This window comes from Rutilus rutilus (assembly GCF_951802725.1).
Source record: "Rutilus rutilus genome assembly, chromosome: 8".
In the NCBI taxonomy this organism is placed as follows: domain Eukaryota; kingdom Metazoa; phylum Chordata; class Actinopteri; order Cypriniformes; family Leuciscidae; genus Rutilus; species Rutilus rutilus.
Genome location: NC_140222.1, coordinates 31,790,393 through 31,816,224, shown reverse-complemented (window position 1 = coordinate 31,816,224; position 25,832 = coordinate 31,790,393). Strand labels below are relative to the sequence as shown.

The following is a 25,832-nucleotide window of genomic DNA, read 5'->3' as shown; positions in this document are numbered from 1 at the left end:
GCCAATGCATTAATGAAGTAAACAGTTGGATGTGTCAAAACTTTCTTCAATTAAACAAAGACAAAACTGAAGTCATTGCGTTTGGAAACAAAGATGAAGTTCTTAAGGTGAACGCATACCTTCACTCTAGGGGTCAAACAACTAAAAATCAAGTCAGGAATCTTGGTGTGACACTAGAGTCAGACCTTAGTTTCAGTAGTCATGTCAAAGCAATAACTAAATCAGCATACTATCATCTGAAAAATATTGCAAGAATTAGATGCTTTGTTTCCAGACAAGACTTAGAGAAACTTGTGCATGCTTTCATCACCAGCAGGGTGGATTATTGTAATGGACTCCTCACTGGTCTTCCCAAAAAGACCATAAGACAGTTGCAGCTACAGAACACTGCCGCCAGGATTCTGAGCAGAACCAGAAAATATGAACATATCACACCAGTCCTCAGGTCTTTACACTGGCTCCCAGTTAAATTTAGGATTGATTTTAAAGTATTATTACTGGTATGTAAATCATTCAATGGCCTAGGACCTCAATATATTGCAGATATGCTCACTGAATATAAACCCAACAGATCACTCAGATCATATCAGCTAGAAATACCAAGGGTTCACTCTAAGCATGGCGAGTCCGCTTTTAGCTATTATGCCAGCCGCAGCTGGAACCAGCTTCCAGAAGAGATCAGACGTGCTCCTACAGTAATCACATTCAAATCCAGACTCAAAACACATCTGTTTAGCTATGCATTTACTGAATGAGCACTGTGCCGCTGTTCGTCCGACTGTTTGTACTGTACTGTATTTTATTTTTCTAAACTGTTTTAATTATTTCTTTTATTATTTTAATTTCTTCTATGTAAAGCACTTTGAATTGCCATTGTGTATGAAATGTGCTATATAAATAAACTTGCCTTGCCTTGCCTTGCCTTGCCTAAGAGATGCTATCATGACTACCAGTCGAATATTATGACTATTATGACTATAAATAATGTTATTTAATAATTATTTTGCAATATATAGTTATCTTATTTTTAACATGTTAAAGTAGCCTTCTTCTCTGGCTAACTTGAAGGGGACGGCACTCCAGCACTCCTGGCCGCCGCTGGTTCTATCACTGTTGACTTTTTAATGCGAGGTGCCAAGCTCATATGCAGTCTACTGCTGTTGAATACTTTGCAGGTTTTCTTTGTAGGTTGCACTAATAGTTTTTCTTCATGTGTTTACAAATATTACTTGCATTAACAATTATAAAACTGTCCACAGATCACTCCAAGTCTAGTTCCAAAGTTCATCCAATGTTATTTCACCAGTCTTTACATAAAATGTATAAATATGGACTTTTAACAAGTTTTTAGATTAAAGGCCAGGGTAACCTAACCCAAAACTGATAGCTAAGATTTGCCTTCAATCCAAGGCTGTTAACCACAATTTAAGTTTTCTGTAATATACCTCCATAGATAATTTTGTTGCTTCAGCATTATTTTATATGATGAAAAAAAAAAAAATCACCTTTTTAAACATGAAAGACAAATGATCAGCATGATTTCACTGTGGACATTGGCTGAAGAATGATATGATGACAGGCCAGGGTAACCTAACCTCTACTGATATTTATATTAAAATAAGTTGACAGAGGTCTTGTCTTGTTTACAATTTGATATTCCTTTAAATACATCGGTTAATAATTAATTTAAGAATTAGTACTAGGTCAGCAAGAAAATGATATAAAAGGTCTGTTTCTCTGAGGAGCTCTTCACACACCATCAGCCATGAGAGCTGTTGTGCTTGCCCTGACGGTAGCCCTTGTGGGTAAGTCGAAATATATTTATATATTTTTACTTCTCTCACTTTTTAGCTTTATAGAAGAACTTGTTTGGAAAATTAAAAACCTCTTGAAAACCAAATTTAAAACAAGATTTTCATAGAATATTTTTTCTGTTTCTTTCAGCGAGTCAACAGATCAACCTTGGTAAGTAATATGATATGGCAAATTAGTTTTAAGTGGTAATTTAGAATGCATTATTGCATAAAAATAATGACCCTAACAATTGACTAAGATCAAAAATACTGTACACTTTTCAGTTCCTGAGTTTGCCCTTGATAAGACCTATGTGTACAAGTATGAGGCTCTGCTCTTGGCTGGTCTTCCTCAAGAAGGTCTGGCCAGAGCAGGAATAAAAGTCAGCAGCAAGGTTCACCTCAGTGCCGTGACAGAGAACACCTTCCTGATGAAGGTAATGACTATTAAGAACTGTAAACTTTGTAGGTGTTCCACACTGACAGGAAACAAAAAAAGTGTTGGCAAGCTCTAGCTGCAATAGCAACAATTCCCTTATTTAAAGTGTAGATGTTCCTTTTCAGCTCATGGATCCTTTACTCCAAGAGTATGCTGGCATTTGGCCCAAGGATCCATTTGTTCCTGCCACTAAGCTCACCTCAGCTCTGGCTGCTCAGCTTCAGATTCCCATCAAGTTTGAGTATGCTAATGGTGTGGTTGGAAAGGTATTCGCCCCTGCAGGAGTCTCCCCTACAATACTGAACCTGCACAGAGGAATCCTCAACATCCTTCAGCTCAACCTCAAAAAGACCCAGAACATCTATGAACTTCAAGAGGTGAGAAAATTATCCTAGTACGTTATTGATCTATTTTGAGTTCTGCAATCTAATTTGTTTAGACTTGTCCTTCAAGGATGGAGTTCAGGGAGTGTGCAGGACCCACTACGTCATCAGTGAGGATCCAAAGGCCAACCATGTTATTGTCACCAAGTCTAAGGATCTGAGCCACTGTCAGGAGAGAATCATGAAGGACGTCGGTTTGGCGTACACTGAGAGGTGTGCTGAATGCACAGAGGTAATGAAGAAGACTGGAAAGAATTCAAATATTTATTCAATATAATGAAAATGCCAAGAGTCAAATGGTCACATACCTTTCTCCCAACAGAGGTTCAAGAGTCTGATTGAAACTGCATCTTACAACTACATCATGAAACCATCTGCCACCGGTGTACTGATCGCTGAAGCAACAGTTGAGGAAGTGCATCAGTTTTCACCCTTCAATGAGATCCATGGTGCTGCACAGATGGAAGCAAAGTAATATTGATCCTCTGTGTATAAAATAAAATATGAAGTAACAATATTACTAATAAATAAATAAATATATTTTTTTCCCAGACAAAACTTGGCTTTTGTTGAGATTGAGAAGACGCCTGTTGTTCCAATCACAGCTGATTACTTGGCCCGTGGATCCTTGCAGTATGAGTTTTCAACTGAAATTCTTCAGACCCCCATTCAACTCCTGAAGATCAGTGATGCACCAGCTAAGGTATTATTAATTACTTAACATCTTTAACAGTCTCTAAGTCAAAGCCTTTGATCCATGAAGACATCATCTGAGTGTTGCCCTTTTTCTAGATTATTGAGGTCTTAAATCACCTTGTTGCAAACAATGAGACCATGGTCCATGATGATGCTCCACTTAAGTTTCTTGAGCTCATCCAGCTCCTGCGTGCTGCCACCTTGGAGAATATTGAGGCTATCTGGGCTCAGTTCAAAGACAAACCAGTTTACAGGTACAGTATTTTAGCAATAAGAAATATAGTTTAAGGGCAATTTTTTATTATGAATATATTTTAAACAATGAATCTGTTAGGCGCTGGCTTCTGGATGCTCTTCCTGCTGTTGGCACACCAGTCATTGTAAAATTCATCAAGGAGAAGTTTCTGGCTGGTGAACTTACCATTCCTGAGTTCATTCAGGCTCTTGTAGTTGCTCTGCAAATGGTCACTGCTGATTTGGACACCATCCAGTTGACAGTTGTGGGTATATCTTACCATACTCAAAGTGCTGTTCTTCAAATATGACCAAAATCAAATTAATCATTTATGTATGTTGCTGAATAGAGTTTGGCTATGCACGAGAAAATCGCCACAATCCCAGCTATTCGTGAACCCGTCATGCTTGGATATGGTTCCATGATTGCCAAACACTGTGTTGTAGTTCCTACTTGCCCCTCCGAGCTCCTCAAGATATCCACAAATTTCTGTCATGGACATACTATAATATTTGATATTTGTCTAACTGTATGTGCCTCAAACTCCTCAGCCCATCCATGATATTGCTGCAGAGGCCATTTCTAAGAATGACATTCCTGAAATGACTTTGGCTCTGAAAGTTCTGGGCAATGCTGGTCACCCTGCTAGTCTTAAACGGTTAACTGTCCTCAAATGAGTCGTTTTAAACATCTCTGTTTCTACCACCAGGAGCAGATGTTTAATGGTGTGTTTGAATCAGAGCCTGAACCTGTGGACATCACTACAAGGATTTTAGAAACCAACAATGGTGAAGCATCTTGTAGATAAAGCCAGCAATGGGTCACATTTCTAAAAACGTGATTGGGATTCATGAATATATTGCATTATTTCATCAATATATTGCTCTTCAAATACAGGATCTTCTGAGCTCTTTATTGAAGGAGATATCCTGTTTCCCGAAACCAGAAATGCTGTCTACTGCCTCAACAACGACTGTTTCTGGAAGAAAAACTCTAACAACATAGTGGAGATCCCTTACATAGTGAGCAGGGAATTCTGTACGTGAATCTCCTTCATTCATTGAACATATCTTTGATTCATTTAGATGCCATTTTAAACCTGTGGACCCTTTTTACAGCCAATTCGGACAAATCAGTGATTGCGAGCGCCATGTCGGTCTTTCACGCCAAAACCTGCATCCGCTTTGTGGCCAAATCATCTCAGACCGACTACATCAGTATTGAGAACAAAGATGGGTAAGAACAATCGTACTATACCAACAAGAAACATTTAACAGACCTTTAACAGATCAATATTTAACCCCTTTATTTCCTCTTTTCTCTCAGGTGCTTCTCTGCTCTAGGTAGAACTGGTGGCAAACAGGTGGTCTCCCTCAAAAGGAACGGCTGTATTTACAATGGCATCGTACAACATGAGCTCAATCATGCCATGGGCTTTTACCACGAGCAAACCAGGAGCGACCGTGACAAGTATGTCAGAATCAACTTTGAGAACATCTTACCTGATATGGCCTACAACTTCCAGAAACAGAACACCAACAATCAAAACACTCCATACGACTATAGCTCCATCATGCACTATGGAAGAACTGCCTTCGCCAATAAGCCCTGGCTGGAAACCATCACTCCCATTCCTGATGCGACTGTGGAAATCGGACAGAGGCAGGGATTGTCCAAAATTGACATTCTGAGGATTCAGAAGCTGTATGGATGCTGATGATGAGGCTTGCACACATCATTTTATATAGTCCATGTGTCTGTAGATGAATAATGTAATGAGATTATGTTTCTGTATTTTAATGGTGTTGGATTTCTGAAATGTGTTGTGTTGGGTTGGGAAAAATAAAGCTACACTGCAAGACAAACTCATACTTTATTTGCGATTCAATGTCAAGTTTAAGAAAGTGCTTGATGGCAACATTAAAGGTGTCATAGTATTAAGCTTCTCCTGCAGCCTAATTAAAGCCACCTGGTTTAACCTTAGGAGAACTGGAGGACTGGGCACAGTATATGATTTATACATTTCAACAAAATTAACAATTTTAAAATTTAAAACAAAATTTTTTGTGGCAAAATGCTATAATGTAGATTTTGGAAAGATTTTTGAGATTTAGTTCTGGTGTAATCATATGTTCACAGCTGAAAAGGGAGTTTTCCCGTTTGATACCTCAGTTTTAAAGACCTTTATTGTGCCGAGACCCTCTTCTGGAGTCAGTCGCTCTTGCATCCTCTAGTAAAATAAATTCAACTTTCAAAGTTGCCAAAGATTGAGAAAGTCCCAAGCAGACATAAATCTGATCACCTGAAGCACAAAGTCAGCCAAAGATGCAGTTCTTGACATGGCGTGAAGTTTTGGTGCAAATAAGGGCTGCGTTCACAATGAACTTTGGTTCCAGAAAATTGCCGGGGAGCATTCTATGTGAATACAAGCCAGAGCCAGAATGCTGGAAAATTCGGCACTCATACAAGACCCTAGTAATATTACTGGAATAAATCGTGGAAAATATCAGTGTGAAAAGAGCCAGAGCCGATGCGGTGTCGGGTGTGTGTTGCAGAGATGATGTTAGTTATCGTGGAACTATTTGACTGGAGGAAGAACAGTTAAAAAATTGCATACTGACAAAGATACAAGAAAATACCAATCGCTACAAACAAGAATGATATCAAGATCAGGGATCTACTTCCTATCCATGGAGGTGACAAATGAAAAAGCAGCTTAATGATACCATAAACGATGTTACTGTTTGCTGGGGGATAACAAAATTATAAGAGCGGGACTTTTGAACACGTACGTTACACGACAGATGGGAACGCTCTGGCATTGTAGGTGAACAAAATCACTCAATGTAAGAGCAGTTACCAGAAAACATTTCCCCCCCAGAATCTCTACGTAAATGAGATTCAGAACTTCTTGTCTGTGATGTTAAGATCAAAATAAAATTAGAGCAATTTTTCTGCAAAAACTGATTATAACATCTGGACTACAAAATAAAATACACAACTTCTGTCAAATCGAATTCGGAACTTTTTGAAAAAAAAAAAAAGCTGTGTAAACACAGATTATAGTGTATGGGCCCTATTTTAACGATCTGAAACGCAAGTGTCAAAGCGCAAAGCGCAAGTAACTTTGTGGGCGCGTCTTGGCACTGTTGCTATTTTCCCGGCGGGATAAATGACTCTAAAAGGGGTTGGTCTGAAGTAGCTTCATTATTCATAGGTGTGGTTTGGGCGTAACGTGAAATAAACCAATCAGAGCGACATCTCACATTCCCTTTAAGAGCAGGCGCGCTTGTTCTAAAGCGGATTCCTATTATAACGGCGGATTTGCCAGGCGCACGCGAGGAGCGCTTCACAGCCGAGGAGACCGACGTTCCCGTCAAGGACGTTGGGGATGGAGAAACACACCCAAATTAACTTCAGTTAAACAGGCGTATGATAATTTGGGTAAATGTGTAAGCTAGATGTATGCTTTTATAATAAACTGTCTATCTATCTATCTATCTATCTATCTATCTATCTATCTATTTATCGTAATAATGTATGATTTGCAAAAATGATAACTGCTGCGTCTGTGTGTAGATGAGAGAATCAAAGTGTATGCGCGCTGTGCACACGCTACATTGATTAAGGCCAAGCATGCGCCCTTAAAATAGCATATGAATAACATGCGCAACGCGCCACTGACTTTAAACTGTTTTTTTTTCGGTTAGTGGCGCAATTGTTTTCTAAACCTGTAAAATAGCATGAGGGAACGTTTGTGCCGGAACACGCCTCCTCTTTGCGCTGAACCGCCCCGGGGAGCGCAAGTGTATTTCTTAGTTAACCGACGTGCTTCTGTGGAGGGAAAAGTCCGCTTTGCGCGGGTGCAAAATAGGAATGATACATGCGTCCGTGTACAAAGTCAATTGCGCTGGGTGCAAGATAGGGCCCATAATTTACTACATGAACGAACTCTACAAACATTAATAGATGGACCTCTCGATCTTTACGATAAGGAGAAAAATCCAACGCAACTTTAAGGGGACCAAGTGAAACATAGCACAGATCCATCCTTATAAATATGCACGAGAGCTGCCGCCTTTGTTATAAACACACACACACACCAAAATATCATTTGGAGTTCATTTAAAATAACTTAAAAGTCTCAGCAGCATGTTTTAGATTACAGTAACCTGGTTGAGGAAGCCCTCTGAAAACCCAATGCCATATTTAATGGGTATTATGGCAATTCCTCTCTTTTTGTACTGGTTCTGCTGGTTAAAGAGATCGATGGCCTGCCGTCTCTGACTGAAGGCAGCTTTTTCCATACACTCGTTCCAGCAGAGCACGAGATTCTTTGGGTCAAACTCCATCTTGTAGTGAGTGAGGGAAACTTCCTTGTACATGTTTATCTCCCTGATCTAAAACAATAAAATAATGAAAGATTAAAAATAAAATAAAATGAATAGATAAATATTAGTTTCTATATCAGCAAAGGCTATATTCGTGACAATCAATCAATCAATTAATACATACATATTTATTACTATATCATCAAAGGCTAAATTAATGACAATAAACAAATACATATTAATTTCCATAACAGCAAAGACTATATTCATGAAAATAAATATATATGTATGCATGAATTACTGACTGTAAATTTATGATAATTAATACAAAATGTATACATTTCCATATCAGCAAAGACTATATTCATGACAATAAATAAATAAATATAAATTAATTTCCATATCAGTAAGGACTATATCCAATATTGTCGTATCAGCATAAAAAGGCTAAATTAGTGATAAATCAATAAATAAATGTCAATTGTCATATCAGCAAAGGCAATGCTATATTCATGACAATGAATCAATGAATAAATAAATAATTAAATAAATAATAATTGCCATATAGCAAATGCTATGTCCATGCCACTAACTAACTAACTGTTAAAAACAAATACATATATGTTCATTACCATATAAGCATCAGAGTTTATGACCAATTTAAAGTTGACAATAAATAAATATAAATAAATTAATTAAAAAATGTAAAACATAATTAATTGCCATATCAGCAAAGGCTATATTCATAACAATAAATAAATAAATGGATACAAATGCATTGCCATATCAACATCAAAGGCTATTTTCATACCAGTAAACAAATACATATTCATTACCATATCAGCATCAAAGGCTATATTTATGACCATCCATCCATACATACATGCATACATACATACATGCATCAATAAATATCAGATGGTATCAAAATGAAAGGATATTTTCATGCCCGTAAATAAATGATGAAAGGAAATATACATATAAATATTTGAAAAAATGCAAAATATACAGTATATTCCCCATATATTAACACCAACAGTTCATTAGCTCGATCAATAGTAATATATGAAGTATAATGATGTAAACAGGCCAAAAGCAAAACATTGTTTTGTGACTGCATGACACCGACCTCTTCAGGTAGACGGCCGAGTTTAAGAGCAACATCATCGATCATACTCTCAATGACCAGCATGCACTGGGGCACACCGAACCCTCGGAATGCAGTATTGGAGGGCAGGTTGGTCTTGCAGGTCGCCGATCGCCCACGCAAGTTTAGAATATTATAGGCGTTATCGAGATGTAGGAGGATCTTCTCGGCGACCTGGCAGAGTGAAATATAAGAATAATGATACTGTACAAATTCTGTAATATACGTTCTCCAATGTTTTTCACAAAGGTGTCTGCATTGACCCTGAACATGTAGCTTCCACTATTAAACCACTTAAGCAGGAAGTGATCTCACCAGTACGGACTCATCTGCTGTGTTTCCGGAGTTGGCGTAGTACTGGAAATCGGCTGCTGTTATCCTCCCGTTATTCATAAATCCCACCTGTTGGAGTCAAAGTCAGAAACATGCCTTCAGTAAATTACATAAATAAAGAGTAGCTAATACATATACTAATAACAGCTAATAAACATTCACAGTAATTTTTTTAATAAGTGTTAGGAAAACCATAAGCCTTATATTTTCCCCACACTGGGTGACGCCCTTCGGTTATCAGCATGTCCTCTCCTCTCTCTAAAACGCATCGTACTGGCCGTCCAGTCCTGGAGAGAGAGTTTTAATATTTAATATCTAATTTAAATAAATTATTTCATTCTGATGATTGGGGTCCGACTTATTTCGACTCACTTCCAAGCAGCAACAGCAGTGATAGAGGCCAAAATGGCAGTTTTGGTGACTTTGCCTCCGAAAGCTCCGCCCAGTCGCTTAATGTGACAAGAAATGCGATTGGACGGGATTCCCAACGTCTCAGCTACCGACTCCTAAAACAAATTGGAACAAACATACTTTCTTGTACATGTTTATCTCCCTGGTTTGCAAAAATAAAGTAAAATAAAATAAAATAATAAAAATGTAATAAAATATTTTAAAAAAAAGATATAATAAAAGGAAATAAATGAAAACAAAACAAAAAAATAAAGTCTCAGCTACTGACTCCTACAAAGAAAAGGGAAAAAAATTATTCTACATGCTAATCTCCCTGATTTGCAAAAATAAAGTAAAATAAAATCTAATTCATAAAATATAAGTAATATAATATGATATAATATAATAATATTAAATTAAATAAAATATAATATAAGACAAAATAAATAAAAAAGTCTCCACTACTGTATTATACTTTCTTGTGCATGTTTATCTCCATGATCTGCAAAAATAAAATAAAAATGTAATATAATATAAACTGTTAAATGTATAATATAATATGATGTCTCAATGCGTATTAAATTTGTCTTTAGTTTTGTCTCATCTGAACACACCGGGGGGTGAAAACTTTTTGAATTTGAAGATGAAGGTTAATTGTAGTTAATTTGTCTTCTGGGAAAATCTTCTGTTGCTTCCGAAGGACAGTACTAAATGAAAAAAAATAAGAAAAATTTGGACATCTTCAACCTGTTCAAAAGTTTTATGCATCGTGTTTCCTTCTGGAGTATCAGTGAATGTTTGAACCTTTTTTTATTAGTTGTGTTTGACTCCCTCAATTGTCCTCATTATTGGCCGATAACGATCAGCGCCCAATCAATCGGAGCACCCTTAAATATAATATAATAAAATCAAAATAACATAACATAAAAAAATATATATAAACAAAATAAAGTCTCAGCTACCGACTTAATCATAACATAATGACATAATCATTTCTAAATGTAACAGATCATAATAACATACTTGCGTAAATGTAGGATGCTGAGTGGACAAATAAACTTTCATCTCCTTCTCTTCCCCAACTGGAATGACCAGAAAACTCTGTGTTTCCATGTAGAAATGCTCTTGTCCTCCGATCCGAATCTCTTCTATGAAACACGAAGCCGCATGTTATAAAACATGAATCAGGTGATCAGTGTGCTTGATCATGGATATGGTAGCACAATCTAACCTTCAAACACCTTTTCAGCCTCTCTCAAAGCCTTTTCCACATCTCCTCGCTCAATCTGTCTTTTAGGTAGAAAGAAAGACTCTTTCTCGATGGCCTCCTGAAAACAAGAAGATCCCAGAACAGCTCTTTAAGAATGGATCTTGTTAGACGGGAATAAAATGAGCAGATCATTTCAGATTATTTCTTCTCACCTCCACTGTGAAGATGCGATCCTGCAAATCTTCATAGCCGATCTTCACCGCTGCCGCCCCACGTTTAGCGCGATCTTTGGAATCTGCAACCACAGCACAAACCATCTGACCCACACAGTCACCTGAGGACACAAAGGAGAATACGATTGCAAATTTTGTATGTAATTAAAATTCATACTTCAAAGAAATGCCTTACATAAAAAAAATATAATAATACACAGACCTCATCTTCAGCCAGCAGGTCTTCATCAATGCCTGTGAAGGTTCTGAACTTTTTCCCTGGTATGTCTTTGGCTGTGATCACATCCACCACACCGGGAAGCTTTAGAGCTTCACTAAAGTCAATATGACTGTGACGGTAAGACAATACAATCATTTAGATGTGAAGGTACTCGTTTTAACTCAAAAATCCATTGTCATCTCAGGATCAAAGGCAATTTTTTTACCATAGACTGGGTTGGCGAGTGAGTCAAACAGCTTTGTATGGAAGCTTGTTTCTATGGAAGCTTGTTTCCGCCACTGAATAAAACATTTTAAAAGATAATTGCGACTTTTTATCTCACAATTGCGAGTTTACATCTCGCAATTCTGACTTTATTTCTCAGAATTGCGAGATATAAAGTCAGAATTGCGTGAAATAAAGTCAGAATTCTGAGATATAAAGTCAGAATTGCGAGATATAAAGTCGCAATTGCGTCTTATAAAGTCAGAATTCTGACTTTTTATCACGCAATTCTGACTTTATATCTCAGAATTCTGACTTTATATCACGCAATTCTGACTTTATAACACATAATTGCGAGTTTATATCTCGCAATTCTGACATCTTTTCTCAGAATTGTGAGATAAAGTCCAATTCTAAGGAAAAAAAAAAGACGGACTTTTTTTTTTTTTTTTTTTACCTTAGAATAGTTTATATCTCACAATTCTGACTTTATAACACGCAATTGCGAGTTTATATCATGCAATTCTGACTTTATATCTCCCAATTGCGTGATATAAAGTCAGAATTCTGAGATATAAAGTCAGATTGCGTGATATAAAGTCGCAATTGCGAGAGAAAAAAAGTCAGAATTCTGACTTTATAACACGCAATTGTGACTTTATTTCACGCAATTGTGACTTTAAAACATGCAATTGCGACTTTATTTCACGCAATTCTGACTTTATATCTCGCAATTCTGAGAAATAAAGTCAGAATTGCGAGATGTAAACTCGCAATTGTGAGATAAAAATTCGCAATTATCTTTTCTTTTTTTTTTGCCGGAAACAAGCTTCCATAGCTTTGCCCTTTGCCCCAACATTGTAGCTACAACATAAAACTTATAATTGGAACTGGTAATAGAAAACACAGCTAAAAATAATAAGACATAGGGCCTACTTACAACTTGTTGTCCACAAACAGTGGGAACTGCTCCATTTCAGGAGAAGCTTTTCTGGGCAGCCTGCATTGTAGTTTCTTAGGTTCTGGAAGCTGTTCTCCGTAAAATGTGCAGCACACATAAACGTTGGGATTATAGGGTAGAGTGGGGGAAAACGCCCCCCACCTGTTTTTCCCAAAATAACCACTAAAAGTAGTCAAGATACATTTTTACTGTTGCTATGCACTACGTTGATAACGGGGATATACAAATCTCTATGGAGAAGCTGACACCAGCGACACATTTGAAGAGAAGAGGATTACATGGTAAATGCTATAATTTTCAGATATTAGTAAATAAGTGTTTAAGAGAATATTGTTCTGCAGGATATCGCAGTGATGTATGATAGATGAATAGTGAAGTCTGTTTGAGATCATATATTATTTATAAGGAATATAATTATATTTTAAAAAAACATTTTTTTAAAAAGTCATAGCTTGTGGGGTAAAACGCCCCCCCTGGGGGCATAGTTTCTCTATCATAATTACTATAATAAAATATTTCTGTCTATCAAATCCTTTGTTTTACACTTAATGCAGTATAACTAGGTGGTAAAATCAAAATATTTGAACAAAACATGAAAAAATTACCTCAAGTGAGCATTAACTAGCTAGCTTGCTAGCACAGCTCACTGATGGACGGTAGTTAATTTTGCCTATTTTGAACATTGCTGAAATAAATATTAATATATATACATGTTGATACATTACTTGCCTTTTACCTTTAGAGATTAAAAACTATTGTCTGTTAATTTTGCTGTTGATCTATGAAGCAAACTGGTTGGTAAGAAAGGGGGCATTTTACCCCACCTTGGGGGGCGTTTTACCCCACCGCTGGGGCAAAACGCCCCCTTTGTACAAAAATATTTTCAGTGAAAATACTAATTAATTATGAAGGCTGAGCAATTTTAATATTTGGTGAATAACTCCTGCCATAGTCACTCAAAACCGGTGTTGTGCCGAATTTCGACCCCCTGCCAAATTATTACCCCCCTCGTTGAAGTCAGTACCTGATTGCCTAATCCTAACCCCACCCCTAATCCTAACCCCACCCCCACAACTAATCCTAAACCTACCAATACTAGGGGGGTAATAATTTGGCAGGAGTCAAAATTCGGCACGACACCTGGATGGCAATTCTAGTCACATTTATGTTTTGTTTCACTGTAATGTCACATTTTCCTTAAGGGGGGCGTTTTCCCCCACTCTACCCTAACGTTCAGGAACAGTGTTTAAACTTGTTAAGAAGAATGATTTTACTTAACCGGATAACTTCATAATCAAGAACAGCAATAATACTGTATGTCAAGAATAACCACTTTCAAGATGGAGGACAATTCTCAGATTACCACATATCAGTTTTTTTATTTTTATTTTATTGCTTACAATTTTCTTTGCATAGTAACTCTACACACAAACCATCAATGATTATATATAGCCTACGTCAAACTACATAACAATATTAAATGTGTAAAAACCGGTGACTTGTATATTCAGTATATATTTACAAAATGAACAGAAATGCTAAAGTGAAATGTATTGTTATTTATTGTTTCTCGAAACATTACATTTTGATTTCTAAGTGAACAAATTACATAGCCTAAGTGTTTTCAAATTATTATTGGGTGTATATAATAGGATATGTATATGATAGTGTGGCATTTAAATGGCAGATTTTCAAAAGAGCTGTTATTTGAAGAACTGTGTTTAGTGTTTTGCAAAAAGTTTATTTTACAATAATTGCAAACCGAGTGTAAAGCAGATCATGTTCTTGCAGTTACGCATGTCTGAAGATTAGGTATATGACTGAATGGTTGGCCGTCAAGTACCACTTTTAGTTTGTAAGCATAAGCAATTAAAAAAAAAAAAAGAAAAAAAAACAGACCTATAACGGAAGGTCATGTTATTGGAAATTTGAATTTGAATTAAACAAGTTTTGCGCCAGCAGTAATTCGATTCAAAGGAATCCTTTGCATCAAAGGAAAGGTACAACGTAATCCTTTCATTTTGAAAATGAAAACATAAAATGTAAAAAACATTTAACCAAAAGTAAGTTTACATTCCAACGGACAAGGTAGATTCAAATCCTTCAAAACGTAAAATGTTTTATTTTTTAACATTTTTCATTGCATTGAGACAACAGGAGGTGCGGACCACTTTTGTAGACTATGAATTTGTAATTATTCCACGTTTTTACACAAGTTACTTTCTTTATTTGAATAAATATTAAAGCATTATGAAACACTGTCTACTCTACAGTATTATTCCAGTTTGCCATTTTATATAAACAAAGCTTATTCCTTAATAGCCCGTTTTATATCTAAAATACATTAATTTTAGGTTCAGTCCCTATTTGTTAGTATGATATATTAAGCACTTTATTCATATGAAACAGGAAATCAAAACTTTGTGGTTTTGGAGGTGATGTAAACAATAATGGTGGTGCACTGATTAACTATAAAAAGTCTACTCTAAAAGATAAAATAAATAAAAATGTACGTTTAAATGCAAATGCACAATAAATACAATGAACATGTAAACTACTTGATCTAGATAAGTCAAATACTTTTTCCTTAGAACTTAGATTGAAGGGACTTTACGACCATATTCATTAACATACACTTGTAACAACACTGTTTAAAATGATGCATAAGATTATCCAAGTACTTAGAAGTAAACCATACAAAACTATAACTAATACAATTAATTTCTACTAGCAAAACACAATATGAATAAAATTCTATATGGATTTTCTAAATGAAACATTTTTCAAAAAGTCAACATGGCCATATTTAAAACATTGCTTATTTTTTCAAAAATGTACACAATTCAGAGGCTTATAAGAATCAGCAGGCTTAAGTCTCTGACAATCTTATCCAAAATTGACACAATTCTGTTAAATATTCATGTCTGGTTGTTGTAAATTCTTCATAAAGATATTGGTGGACTTTAATCACATTCAAACTCATTCATATTTGCTCCGAGATCTTTCCTCTGACGTTGGAAGAAAATGTAGCTCCATCTGCAAGCAGTTCCATAGGTGGACAGACTAAAGATGAGATTTACTGACTTTACCAGAAATTGAAATGAGTTTCTCCTCATGAGCGGAGTCTGCAAAATCAGAAAACAAATTTCAAGTTTTATTTTAAAGAGAAATTAAACTAGTAAAAATAATCACTCACGCTTTGAAAATTCTTCCGTCGTGCGACTTTGTGGTTTCATCTGGTCTGCAAATGTTGTGTTCAGAAACTGATGTTTGAGCCACGTTGCACGATCGTCCTCAAAAGACTTCCTCTGAAAGAAGAGAACAATGTGGTAAAATCAAGATGAATTAAGAACTGAATTCAGAAGTCCATTAAAAACCGATCACAGGTCAGAACCTCATGGCCCAATCTGATGGCAGCCTCCGTGAAATTTCTCCTTTCCATTTCAAAGTTTTTCCTCTGTTCTTCAAACACTCTCCACTCTTCTTTCAAGCGTTCCTTCTCTTCCAGCATGTAGGAATCATTCAGAACAGCTGCAGTCTCCTCATCACAGGGTGTGTTGAGCTGTTGCTGTAAAAAAATAAATAAATAGCTTCTAGGAAAGCAGCTGTGTTTACTTGTAATTTTAAGCATTAATAGCTATATTTAAATAGACATCTTAATGAATCTGAACGCTAAATAAAGTGATCGGGTTGATGGTCGTGTTTATATGTCACAAGCTTCAAATCGGAATGGATTTTTTTGACTGTGCCTCTACTTACTTGCAGAAGTTGTTGTTGAGTCTGAATAAACTCTTTGCACTGCTGAATTTCTTGTTTGAGCCTCTCTATCTCCTCTTCATGGAGTTGTTTGGCGATCATCTCTTCACTGTCTCCAGCTTGCACCATTGATGTTGCATAACAAAATATAATAACAGCATCTGTATATTTATTTTACAGTAGCTTTGTGTGTCTAAGTTGTGTGTATTGGCTGATAAAGCCACAAAAGAAATAAATCAGAAAAGGCGGTGATGAACAAAAAGGTGAGACTTAGACACGGTGTGTTTTGCACTTGTAGTTCAGTTCTTTTGGTCCGGACCAAAACATTTGAGGCTATACTGTAACTATAATGAAAATGATAAAGATATAGTTCTAAAAATCATTCTAAACATACAGTAAAAGAATAGCAGAGTCCACACTTCAATATCGTTCATTCATTTTCAGAACGATAAAAAAATTGCCACCAATCAGAATCCATTCTTTTTTATGAGCTTGAGCATTTTAAGAGTTTGTAGTTATCGTTTTTGGTGTGAACGGCCCTTTAGACCCATTTTTACTACTAAACATGAAACAAAACAAATAACAGCTTTCATGATGTATATTTTGCGACGGACTTTACCGAACATCCAAAACAATGCTGTGTGCTGGACTAAATGCGCTCATTGTATGTGCGTACAAATGATGGTACTTTTAGCAGCCGAGAACTAGAGATGCACCGATTACAATTTTCTAGGCCGATTCCGATTTCCGATTTTTCATTGAGTTTGACCTGCCGATACCGATTTTAGCCGATTCCGATTACATTTTTTTCTAACCACTTTACAGCACACACAAATATTTATTTTCGATATTGTCTTTAACCCTTTCACGCGTAAGTTTAAAATATTCTAACTGACACCCCCACCCCCCTCCCCCCTCCCCCAGAGTGAGTTTTTTCAAGGCGAACGTTCCCTTTAATGTTTCCATGGCGACGCGTCACGCGATACACCGCAGCCACAATAATACTGTATGACAGATGTGTCGCTTTTATTTCGCTTTTCTTTTTTTATTCAAAATATTCACAAACTTGCTTACCATGTCATCAACTAGCCTATCTGATATTCCGATTCTCAAATACGTGTAAGTGAGTGTGTTTGGTCGTTTAAAAACCTTTATAAATAATCTTGATCTATAATATGAGATGGGCGCCGCAATGTTGTCCTGTCAGTCGGATTTACAGCACGTGAATTCATCAGTTTCTCCCGAAATAAATGCAAGAAAGTGGCCGGTGAACTGAGAAGAATAGAGTAAACTTTATAGTTACTTCCACTATGTTTGTCTGATATGAATAACACATGTCGGCAAATTATATTTGAATAGATTGTTATTGCTGCTTCCACAGACATCAGTGTGTATTTTACAAACTCCAAATGTATTGTTTTACTCGTGCTTATGTGTATTTAAATATCTGAAACCTAAAATAAACATTATGAGGTTGAAAACACTGCTTAATGGTAGTTGTGATCTATGACAGCGCTGAACGCGTCCGACTCTGGCTCAGCGCCAGCCAACGCGCGAAAGCACAGTTTGAATCTGGCAGTTATGCGACGTCACTTAAAGTCCGCGTGAACCGGAAGTTGCAAACGACTTTTCTCCAGTGCTGTGACGTATTTCCCAGTGAAAAGGAATATTGAACAGAGGGCAGGGTTTTACTCTAGTGCTCCTCCTCTCCATCTCTCGCTCATTACAGACTAACGATTTGAGGGGAGTGGTTAAGCGTTTCTCAACCCAAGCCGTCAAGCATATGTCATCAGGGAAGGTCCTCCAATGCAGAGGGGAGGGGCATTTTCAGATTTTGATTAAAGATTACGAAGCCAAAACATTTCTTTCCGTGTTTTAACTTGCACGGATTAATTGTTCACCACAAGACTAGTAATATGCGCTAACAAAGTAAATAGGGTCCATTTTGATTTCAGTTGGACTTTAACATTCTAAATGTGGCACCGTAAGTTACTCTCAGGGGCACAGAAATAAAAATCCCATATATGAGACCGTACCTCTCAAAAGGTTAATCATGCGGCACCCGAGTGCATTTGACCGGCATAAAATTGGCATATGTCAGACTGACCGGCCGGTCGCCGGTCATGGCCGATCACGTGAAAATCGGCCAATTCCGGTCACCAGCCGATCAATCGGTGCATCTCTACCGAGAACTCATGAAGAGTTTATAAAATGTGCAAAGGAGTCAAAACAGTGGCAGAAATTCCTCCCTTGCACACAAATGAAGATCTGCTGCAAGGAGACATAGCACCAGGGTTCAGTTGGCAAAGTTCATGCTTATTCAAATGAACTGTGCTGGGAGAGCAATCGCACCAGAGTTCGTTTTAATCGAACCAAACCTGCCAAGTGTAAACACAGCCTTAATTCTAATCATCTACCTTGGCTGTCCAGTCTCTCAACATGATGTTTGAGTTTCCTCCACTGCTGACGAATGCTGTTGGTCAGTTTCTCCCGAGCGTGATCACAGGACATCTCAGGATGTCCTTTCAAAGGTTCCTCGTCATCTGAATTTGTCTGCAGAGTCAACTGAAATATGACCAAAATCATTCTTTTTTTTTGTTGTTGGTTAATTTCAATAGCTTAAAAATATGGTGAAAGAAATGGTATAGCGTCAAATGTATATGGACAGTCCAATGTCACAACACTTACTGGGTGCATAAATCAAAAAGAAGAAAAAAATCGAAATCTGTACACAACGAATAGGGCAGAGGCGCTCCAACTGTTCGTTTATTATACTTCAACAGAGGCAACAAAAAGACGTGCTATAAAGTGCAAACCGTTTGAGAGATCAACTCTTCGTCTTAAAAAATAAAAACACTTATACAGCAAGCACATAAAACATAAGTCTTTAGTGTAAAATGGTAGTTATGAACATGACAGTCAAACCTGATCCATATTATTGCTTTGTTTCTCTTCCTTTTGGCATGTCTTCTTTGAATTCAAAACCACCACCATTTCTCGTTTCATTTGTTGAAGCACTTTCTTCAGCTCTATGTTCTCCATCATTAACTCCCTCTGACGGTTATCAAATTCATTGAGAAGAGTTTTGTACATCTCTCCCTCATGTCTGAAGAAACAAAACAAAAAGAATGTTTTTTTTTTTTATATCATATTATACTGAAGGAGAACAATTAAAACCGCAACAACAACAAAAAAACCCAAATGATTACCGGTATGTATTTTACCTGGATTCAGTTTTTCCAGTTTTCCAAAGACATCTCCTCCCGTCCGACCTTCCAACATAATTCAAAACTTCCATTCCTGACAAAGTACAGTAGTACAGTAATTGTAATAATATTTCACAATATTACTGTTTTTGATCGAATAAATGCAGCCTGACACAGCCTTCCTAATATTGTATCTATTATTAAAAATATACACTATATATACAGTAATATTATTGGTTGATATACAAGTAATACATATTACCTTGTTTATTTTCCTTTTTGGCAATGAGTAGTTGATTGAGGCGCTCCTTTACTCTGTTGTGCTCCCTTTCTCTTCTTTTGATGTCATGGTTGTATTGTGTGGCACGGCTTGCAATGATACCCTGTAGCCTTTGCACCTATTAAAGTAAAGACCATATCTGATTTGACAAAAGACTGAGGATAACCACCGCTGTAGAACCAAAAAAACAACAACTTTGCAACTTTCTCATTAAATTTTCATACCTCTTCTTTTGCATCTTTTAGGCAATTTTGCAAAGTCTTTATATTTGTTTCCAGCTGACGCTCTCTCTCGTGCAAGCGCATGTTTTCCTTTTTCGAAAGATCAAGCTGGTCCTACAAAACAGTGAAACTTTTTTGTTGTTTTTTAGTTTTACTGGAAAAACTATGGAAGCTTGTTTCTGCTGAATAAAAAAATAAATAAAAGGTAATTGCGACTTCTCACAATTCTTGCGTGATACAAACTTGCAATTCTGACTTTTTTCTCAGAATTGCAAATTTGTATCTCACAATTCAGATTGCAAGTTTATATCACACTTCTGAGAAAAAAGTCAGAATTGCAAGTTTAAAGTCTGAGATTGTGACTTTTCTTAAAGAAAAAAAGTCTGAATTTCGAGATAATTTGCAAAATTGAAAAGATAATTGCAACTTTTTATCTTAATTTTTTTCTATCACAATTGCGAGTTATAAATTATGGGATATAAACTCAGTTGCGAGAAAATAAGCTTTTAAATCACTTCCGAGTTTATATCTCAAAATTCAGATGTTTTTCTCCCAATTGCGAGTTTATAGAAAGAGAAAGTAGTCAGAATTGTGAGATATAAACTCGGAATTGCGGAACAAAAAGCTTAATTTCTCGCAACTGCGAGTTTATATCCCATCATTTATAACTCGCAATTGTGATAGAAAAAAATTGTGAGATAAAAAGTTGCAATTATCTTTTAAATTTTTTTTATTCCATGGCAAAAACAAGCTTCCATAAAAAAATGATTAATTTTTTGTATGTAGTAACACAGTCAAACCTTTAGTCTGGAGTTGGTGAGGTGTTGGTAGTGGAGGTCGCTGCTGGACTTGAGCTGCTCCACCTCCAGCTCCTCCATCATTCCAACACCTCGACGGTGTAGCTGAAGCAAGTCATGTATGTTGTTTAGGGCAACCACAGCATCCAGATCACGAATGCCGTCTGAGTTACGGAAAATTGGCGGAAAGCACAGGGATGACAACTCCTGCGAATGTAAAGAGTGGCAAAAGTACTCATGCCATTGCCACGTGAGTCCATTTACAATACGAGATTCAAGTTTGTTCTTGTCTAGAGTCTTCTTCTTCGAACCCACAAGACAAGCTGCAGACAAATATAAGAGCACCTACCTGATTGATGTACAGAATGCACTCAGAGATATTCTCTTCCGTGCAGAAGTTGCTTGAGACACTGAAAGAACTTAAAGCCAGAGGAGGCATCACAGATGCTGTGTAGAGTCTTGAAGGAGACATTCTAGTCAATAATGCGTATAAGTTCTGGAAATGAACAAGAAACGTACACATACATAAAATAATCCACAATAAAAATAAAAAAACGCACTAATAAGTGTAAAGATTTCTCTCAAGATTACTTGTGCATGCTGTTACAGTTACAACAAGTGAATGTGAATACTGCTCTAAATGAGGTTAGGAGGGGAACCTGTCCTTAAAATAACTTTCCACAGTATTTTGAGTCGCCTAATCTTTCCCTTTTCCCACAAGACTTTGGTTATCTGGAGCACGGATCTGAAATCTCTGTTACTAATATCAACTATGTTCTAAGTAATGACTTAATATGCCAAATGCAATTAATTTAAAGGAATATTTTGACCATTGTCATTATTTACTTGCCTTGGTCATTCCAAAACCTGTATGATGTGCTGCATTCAAGCCATGTCATAATTACCATAAATAAAGAGCTCCGTATGCTTTCGAATTGCTCTCACGGTACTTTGATGTAAAAAAACAACGAGTCGCTTCAAGTCGTACACACCTTACATCTGCAGTGGTACAGCAGCCACATAGTACAAGTCGTAACTCTCAGAAAATTGTGAGTTTAAGTGTTGGCTGCGTCCAAAAACAAAAGGCATGTGACTTGTTGCCTCACTGCCCTATCAGGCAATGACTTTGCAGATAGCGTTTGTGCACGAGGGCCCCTCACAAAACTGATTTCGGACAGACTTCTGAGGCACAGTAACGGTTTAATGATATACAGCAAAATAAAGCGAGGTTTAGTGATAACTAAGCGAATATTTAAGCTAGAAATTACATCAAAAGTGAAAACGGTGGTCAAAAACGTATATTTACAAACAAACTGACCACCAACCGCAACTTTCAGACACCATCTTTATTATTTAACTGTCACGGAATGGAAAGCACAGGATTGTGGGATATCAAAGGCAGCGAAGGATACATCTATGCTGCCTTCAAAAATCGATCAGATGAAGGGATCTCAGGAGACAGGAAGCTAAAGTTGAATTCGGAGATTCCTTGATGCCTTCCTACCTTGCAATGCGTCCTCCGAAGGCAGTATTTTTAAGATTTTAATTAGGCCTACAAGTTCTACAAGCACGTGAAGGCTTTTCACAGATCAGAATTACTATGGTAATTATGGCATGGCGTGAACGCATCTGGTACCATATTTGCCAAGCTCAAAAATGGAGAAAAAACTAAATGAAAACACTCTAGATATAAACAATGACTCATGCACCATATCCAAAGTCTGAATTAAGTTTAGCGATAGATTTTTCTAAAGAACAGACTGAAATTTTGTTTAAGAATTAAAACCTTTACCATGTGTGTCATGGAGGTGTACAATTTTGTCTCTAGTGTCTTTGGACAGCTCTTTGGTCTTGGCCATGTTAGTAGTTGGATTCTTACTGATTGTATGGGGTGGACAGGTGTCTTTATGCAGCTAACGACCTCAAACAGGTGCATTTAATTTAGGATAATAAATGGAGTGGAGGTGGACATTTTAAAGGCAGACTAACAGGTCTTTGAGGGTCAGAATTCTAGCTGATAGACAGGTGTTCAAATACTTATTTGCAGCTGTATCATACAAATAAATAGTTAAAAAATCATATATTGTGATTTCTGGATTTATAATTTTTTTTTTAGATTATGTCTCTCACAGTGGACATGCACCTACGATGACAATTTCAGACCCCTCCATGATTTCCAAGTGGGAGAACTTGCAAAAACTTATTTTCCTCACTGTATATATATATATATATATATATATATATATATATGGGCCATTCTACAGAATTGGTGCAAAGTCAGAGTTGGAAACATCTTGAATTTTTTTTGTTTTTTTTCCCCACAAATTTTGCATGTATGCAAATTGTATAATATCCAAGGTACGCTTTTCTAGTAATTGTGCAGTTAATTCTCATATTGTATTTTCAGAAAATGCTGGAATATTTTCCTTCTCCCCAAATTTGTCACTACCGAAACACAATATTAAATAATTTATTAAGAAGGCTTATAATGACCTATTAAGATTTTGTTTACATCTCCCTTATAAATATATATTTTTTCTATTTTTTAAAAATATTTTTACAGGTTAAATCAATAAAGATTATAATTTTAATAATATTTTAAGTGTAATTTATGAGATTTTTTTTGTATTTTGAACCCAATCTTTCTTTGTAGAAGGCATAAAGTTTATCGTACTGATTTCAAAGTTAAGGATTCATTAGTTTGAATATGCATTGAACCAAACACTATCATAACATCTTAGTTGATAATTCAATATACTTTATTTTTGACAAAACATCCCATGTTACGGTAGTAACTGCACATTTTTGGTAGTGACAGTAATGTTTTGGTAGTGACCACAATACTTAGTTTGCCATGGCTGAATCAGACTGTCCACATTTTATGTTAATATAAATAAATAACTATGATGCACATATGCAGTCAGTACATATAGCAGACACACATCTGACAGTAAATATCGTATAAGAACACCTAGAGCTATTCTATACTTTGGGTCTTGAGGTGCAAGTGAGAAGAGGTATGCTCATAGATTTTCTTCCTAAAAAAACAACAACAACTTACAATGTAGACTGTTTCAGAACCACTTTGTTTTATTTTCACATTTTGTTTATGAGCCATTCAGATAAATCTCCAGAACCACTGAACTGTGTGTGTGTGTGTGTGTGTGTGTGTGTGTGTGTGTGTGTGTGTGTGTGTGTGTGTGTTTACATAAAACATTAATTTCAGAATAATTTTCCTCATTCAGATAAATCTCCAGAACCACTGTAGTGTGTGTGTGTGTGTGTGTGTGTGTGTGTGTGTGTGTGTACCCTAACCCCCAGTGTGTATGTGCACTGGTGTCTGATCACCCTCACTGGAAGTGCTAGGTGGTGTGAAAGCCCTGCAAAATGTCTCCACCTCTTTTTGTCTTTTCACCATCATCCTGTGTCTTTTCTGTCTTTTCCTCCGTGCTTTTCTGACATGTCTTTGCTCCCTGTCAGATAATTCACTGATACTCTTCAACTTTCCTTCTTCCCTTCATTTCTTATTTCTTTCTCTTTCTTTCCTTAAGTATTCCTCGTACTTCACTGGGTCTTCACTTATTCTCTCTGTTGTAGTGTTTTTTTTTTTTTTTTTTTTTTTTTAGGCATGTTGGTGTTTTGTCATTCTCCCTGTCAAGTTAATCATAGAAATTAACATTACTGACAACAACCTTACACCTAAGCTAGTATCATGGACTGCAACCTTAAGTAATTGTAACCACATCACATTACAGAATTTTAACAGAATCACGCATACTAAAACATACTACAGTAGTAATTATTTGCATAACTGTACTAAAATGTAGTTTATTCTTCCAAATAAAGGATTATGTGTTCCCTTTTGTCACTACCAAAACAATAATGTCACAACCGAAACTTCAAGACATGTTTCGGTTGTGACTGTTTTGGTAGTGACAATTTTAGATACTTTTGAGCCTAGCTCGAAGATGCTAATCAGCACATGGTTAGCAATCACTGGTCAGAACAGTTGAACACATATAACAACAACATTTTATGGAATAACATCCAAAAAAGTTTTCGTAAAACAAAAAATTTGTTTGGTAGTGACATTCCTTAAAGTTACACACAGATTTTTAGACTTTAGAACACATTTACCTCAAAATGATGGGATCAATCTACTTACCATATAGCACATGAGAGAGAGGGACACAGGAATATTTCCTGATCAAAAATGTAGGGGTGTGGTTAAAATCAGTCTCAGTTTGTTTTTTTAAGAATGGAAAAAATGTGCAAAAATTTTTCAATATCATTTTCACAAGTTGAAATTTAGGGGTTAGGGTTTGGGACAGCCACCTCCTAATTGAAAGTAGCCCATAAATGATGATTTTATATATATAAAGCTTACTGATATCTTAAATATTATTGTGGGTTTCAATAGATAATTGAAGGATCTTAGTAAACATCTAAGATTTTAATAATTAAATGCTTTTCAAATGTGTTTTTTGGATGAGGGACAGCAGTTTGCACCAATTCTGTAGAATGGCCCATATATGAACACTGCAATCCGAAGCTCAGTATTACTGGATAGTAGGCAACACACCTCTATCAGGTCTAAAGTAGGTTAAGGTGAGAAGAAGGATTTCTGCATTAGGATGCTGAATTTACTCAAAATTACATGATGATGATGAGACATAAAAGCGATTTTACATCTTTACTATTTAGGAATAACATACAGATGGTAAACAAACGAGGACTTACCGCGTATCTTTTGGCATTCAAAAGCACTCGTGAGGCTTGTCAGCTTCATTTCCCGACATTTGCACAGACTGATACATTTTCCCTTGAAGTTTGCGTAATAAACCGTCTTATTGTGGCACGTAGTTACATTGATGCAGGCGCGTTCTGCTCAGGCTCAACCTTGAACGAAAACAGTCACAAGCAAACGCGTTGCCATGCAACGAATACGAGGGTGTGTCATTGGCTGTAACTCATGCCCCCTGCGGAATATCGACCAA

At 36.5% G+C, this 25,832-nt stretch overlaps 3 protein-coding genes across 8 annotated transcripts; 1 reads left to right on the top strand and 2 right to left on the bottom strand.

The window, feature by feature from the left end:
* Positions 1-1,757: 1,757 nt before the first annotated feature.
* Positions 1,758-5,414, top strand: LOC311294669 (vitellogenin-like). The gene is made up of 13 exons (XM_084415666.1): positions 1,758-1,805; positions 1,945-1,965; positions 2,079-2,230; positions 2,358-2,609; positions 2,686-2,847; positions 2,938-3,086; positions 3,168-3,318; positions 3,408-3,565; positions 3,646-3,811; positions 4,256-4,334; positions 4,444-4,584; positions 4,665-4,782; positions 4,873-5,414. The coding sequence occupies exons 1-13, from the start codon at positions 1,766-1,768 to the stop codon at positions 5,261-5,263; spliced, it is 1,980 nt and encodes a 659-aa protein (XP_084271792.1). The 5' UTR covers positions 1,758-1,765; the 3' UTR covers positions 5,264-5,414.
* A 2,071-nt stretch (positions 5,415-7,485) lies between these two features.
* LOC311295581 (aldehyde oxidase 3-like) lies at positions 7,486-12,672 on the bottom strand. The gene is made up of 11 exons (XM_084417048.1): positions 12,555-12,672; positions 11,393-11,519; positions 11,170-11,291; positions 10,979-11,075; positions 10,771-10,895; positions 9,730-9,863; positions 9,557-9,644; positions 9,340-9,426; positions 9,007-9,198; positions 7,719-7,946; positions 7,486-7,624 (listed from the first exon to the last, which is right to left on the bottom strand). Exons 3-11 carry the CDS (start codon positions 11,272-11,274, stop codon positions 7,562-7,564), a joined length of 1,119 nt encoding a protein of 372 aa, XP_084273174.1. The 5' UTR covers positions 11,275-11,291; positions 11,393-11,519; positions 12,555-12,672; the 3' UTR covers positions 7,486-7,561.
* Positions 12,673-14,949: 2,277 nt separating this feature from the next.
* LOC311294906 (afadin- and alpha-actinin-binding protein-like) lies at positions 14,950-25,763 on the bottom strand. Of its 6 annotated transcripts, none has more exons than XM_084415989.1 (12): positions 25,576-25,763; positions 21,185-21,331; positions 20,839-21,042; positions 20,042-20,152; positions 19,800-19,935; positions 19,556-19,631; positions 19,257-19,437; positions 18,749-18,896; positions 16,335-16,450; positions 15,970-16,143; positions 15,772-15,883; positions 14,950-15,700 (listed from the first exon to the last, which is right to left on the bottom strand). In XM_084415989.1, exons 2-12 carry the CDS (start codon positions 21,305-21,307, stop codon positions 15,639-15,641), a joined length of 1,443 nt encoding a protein of 480 aa, XP_084272115.1. In that variant the 5' UTR covers positions 21,308-21,331; positions 25,576-25,763; the 3' UTR covers positions 14,950-15,638. The 6 variants fall into 6 exon arrangements, with proteins under 6 accessions (XP_084272115.1, XP_084272113.1, XP_084272111.1 ...); XM_084415987.1 differs by lacking the exon at positions 25,576-25,763 and adding an exon at positions 25,001-25,064; XM_084415985.1 differs by lacking the exon at positions 25,576-25,763 and adding an exon at positions 22,628-22,811.
* Between the last annotated feature and the right edge of the window lie 69 nt (positions 25,764-25,832).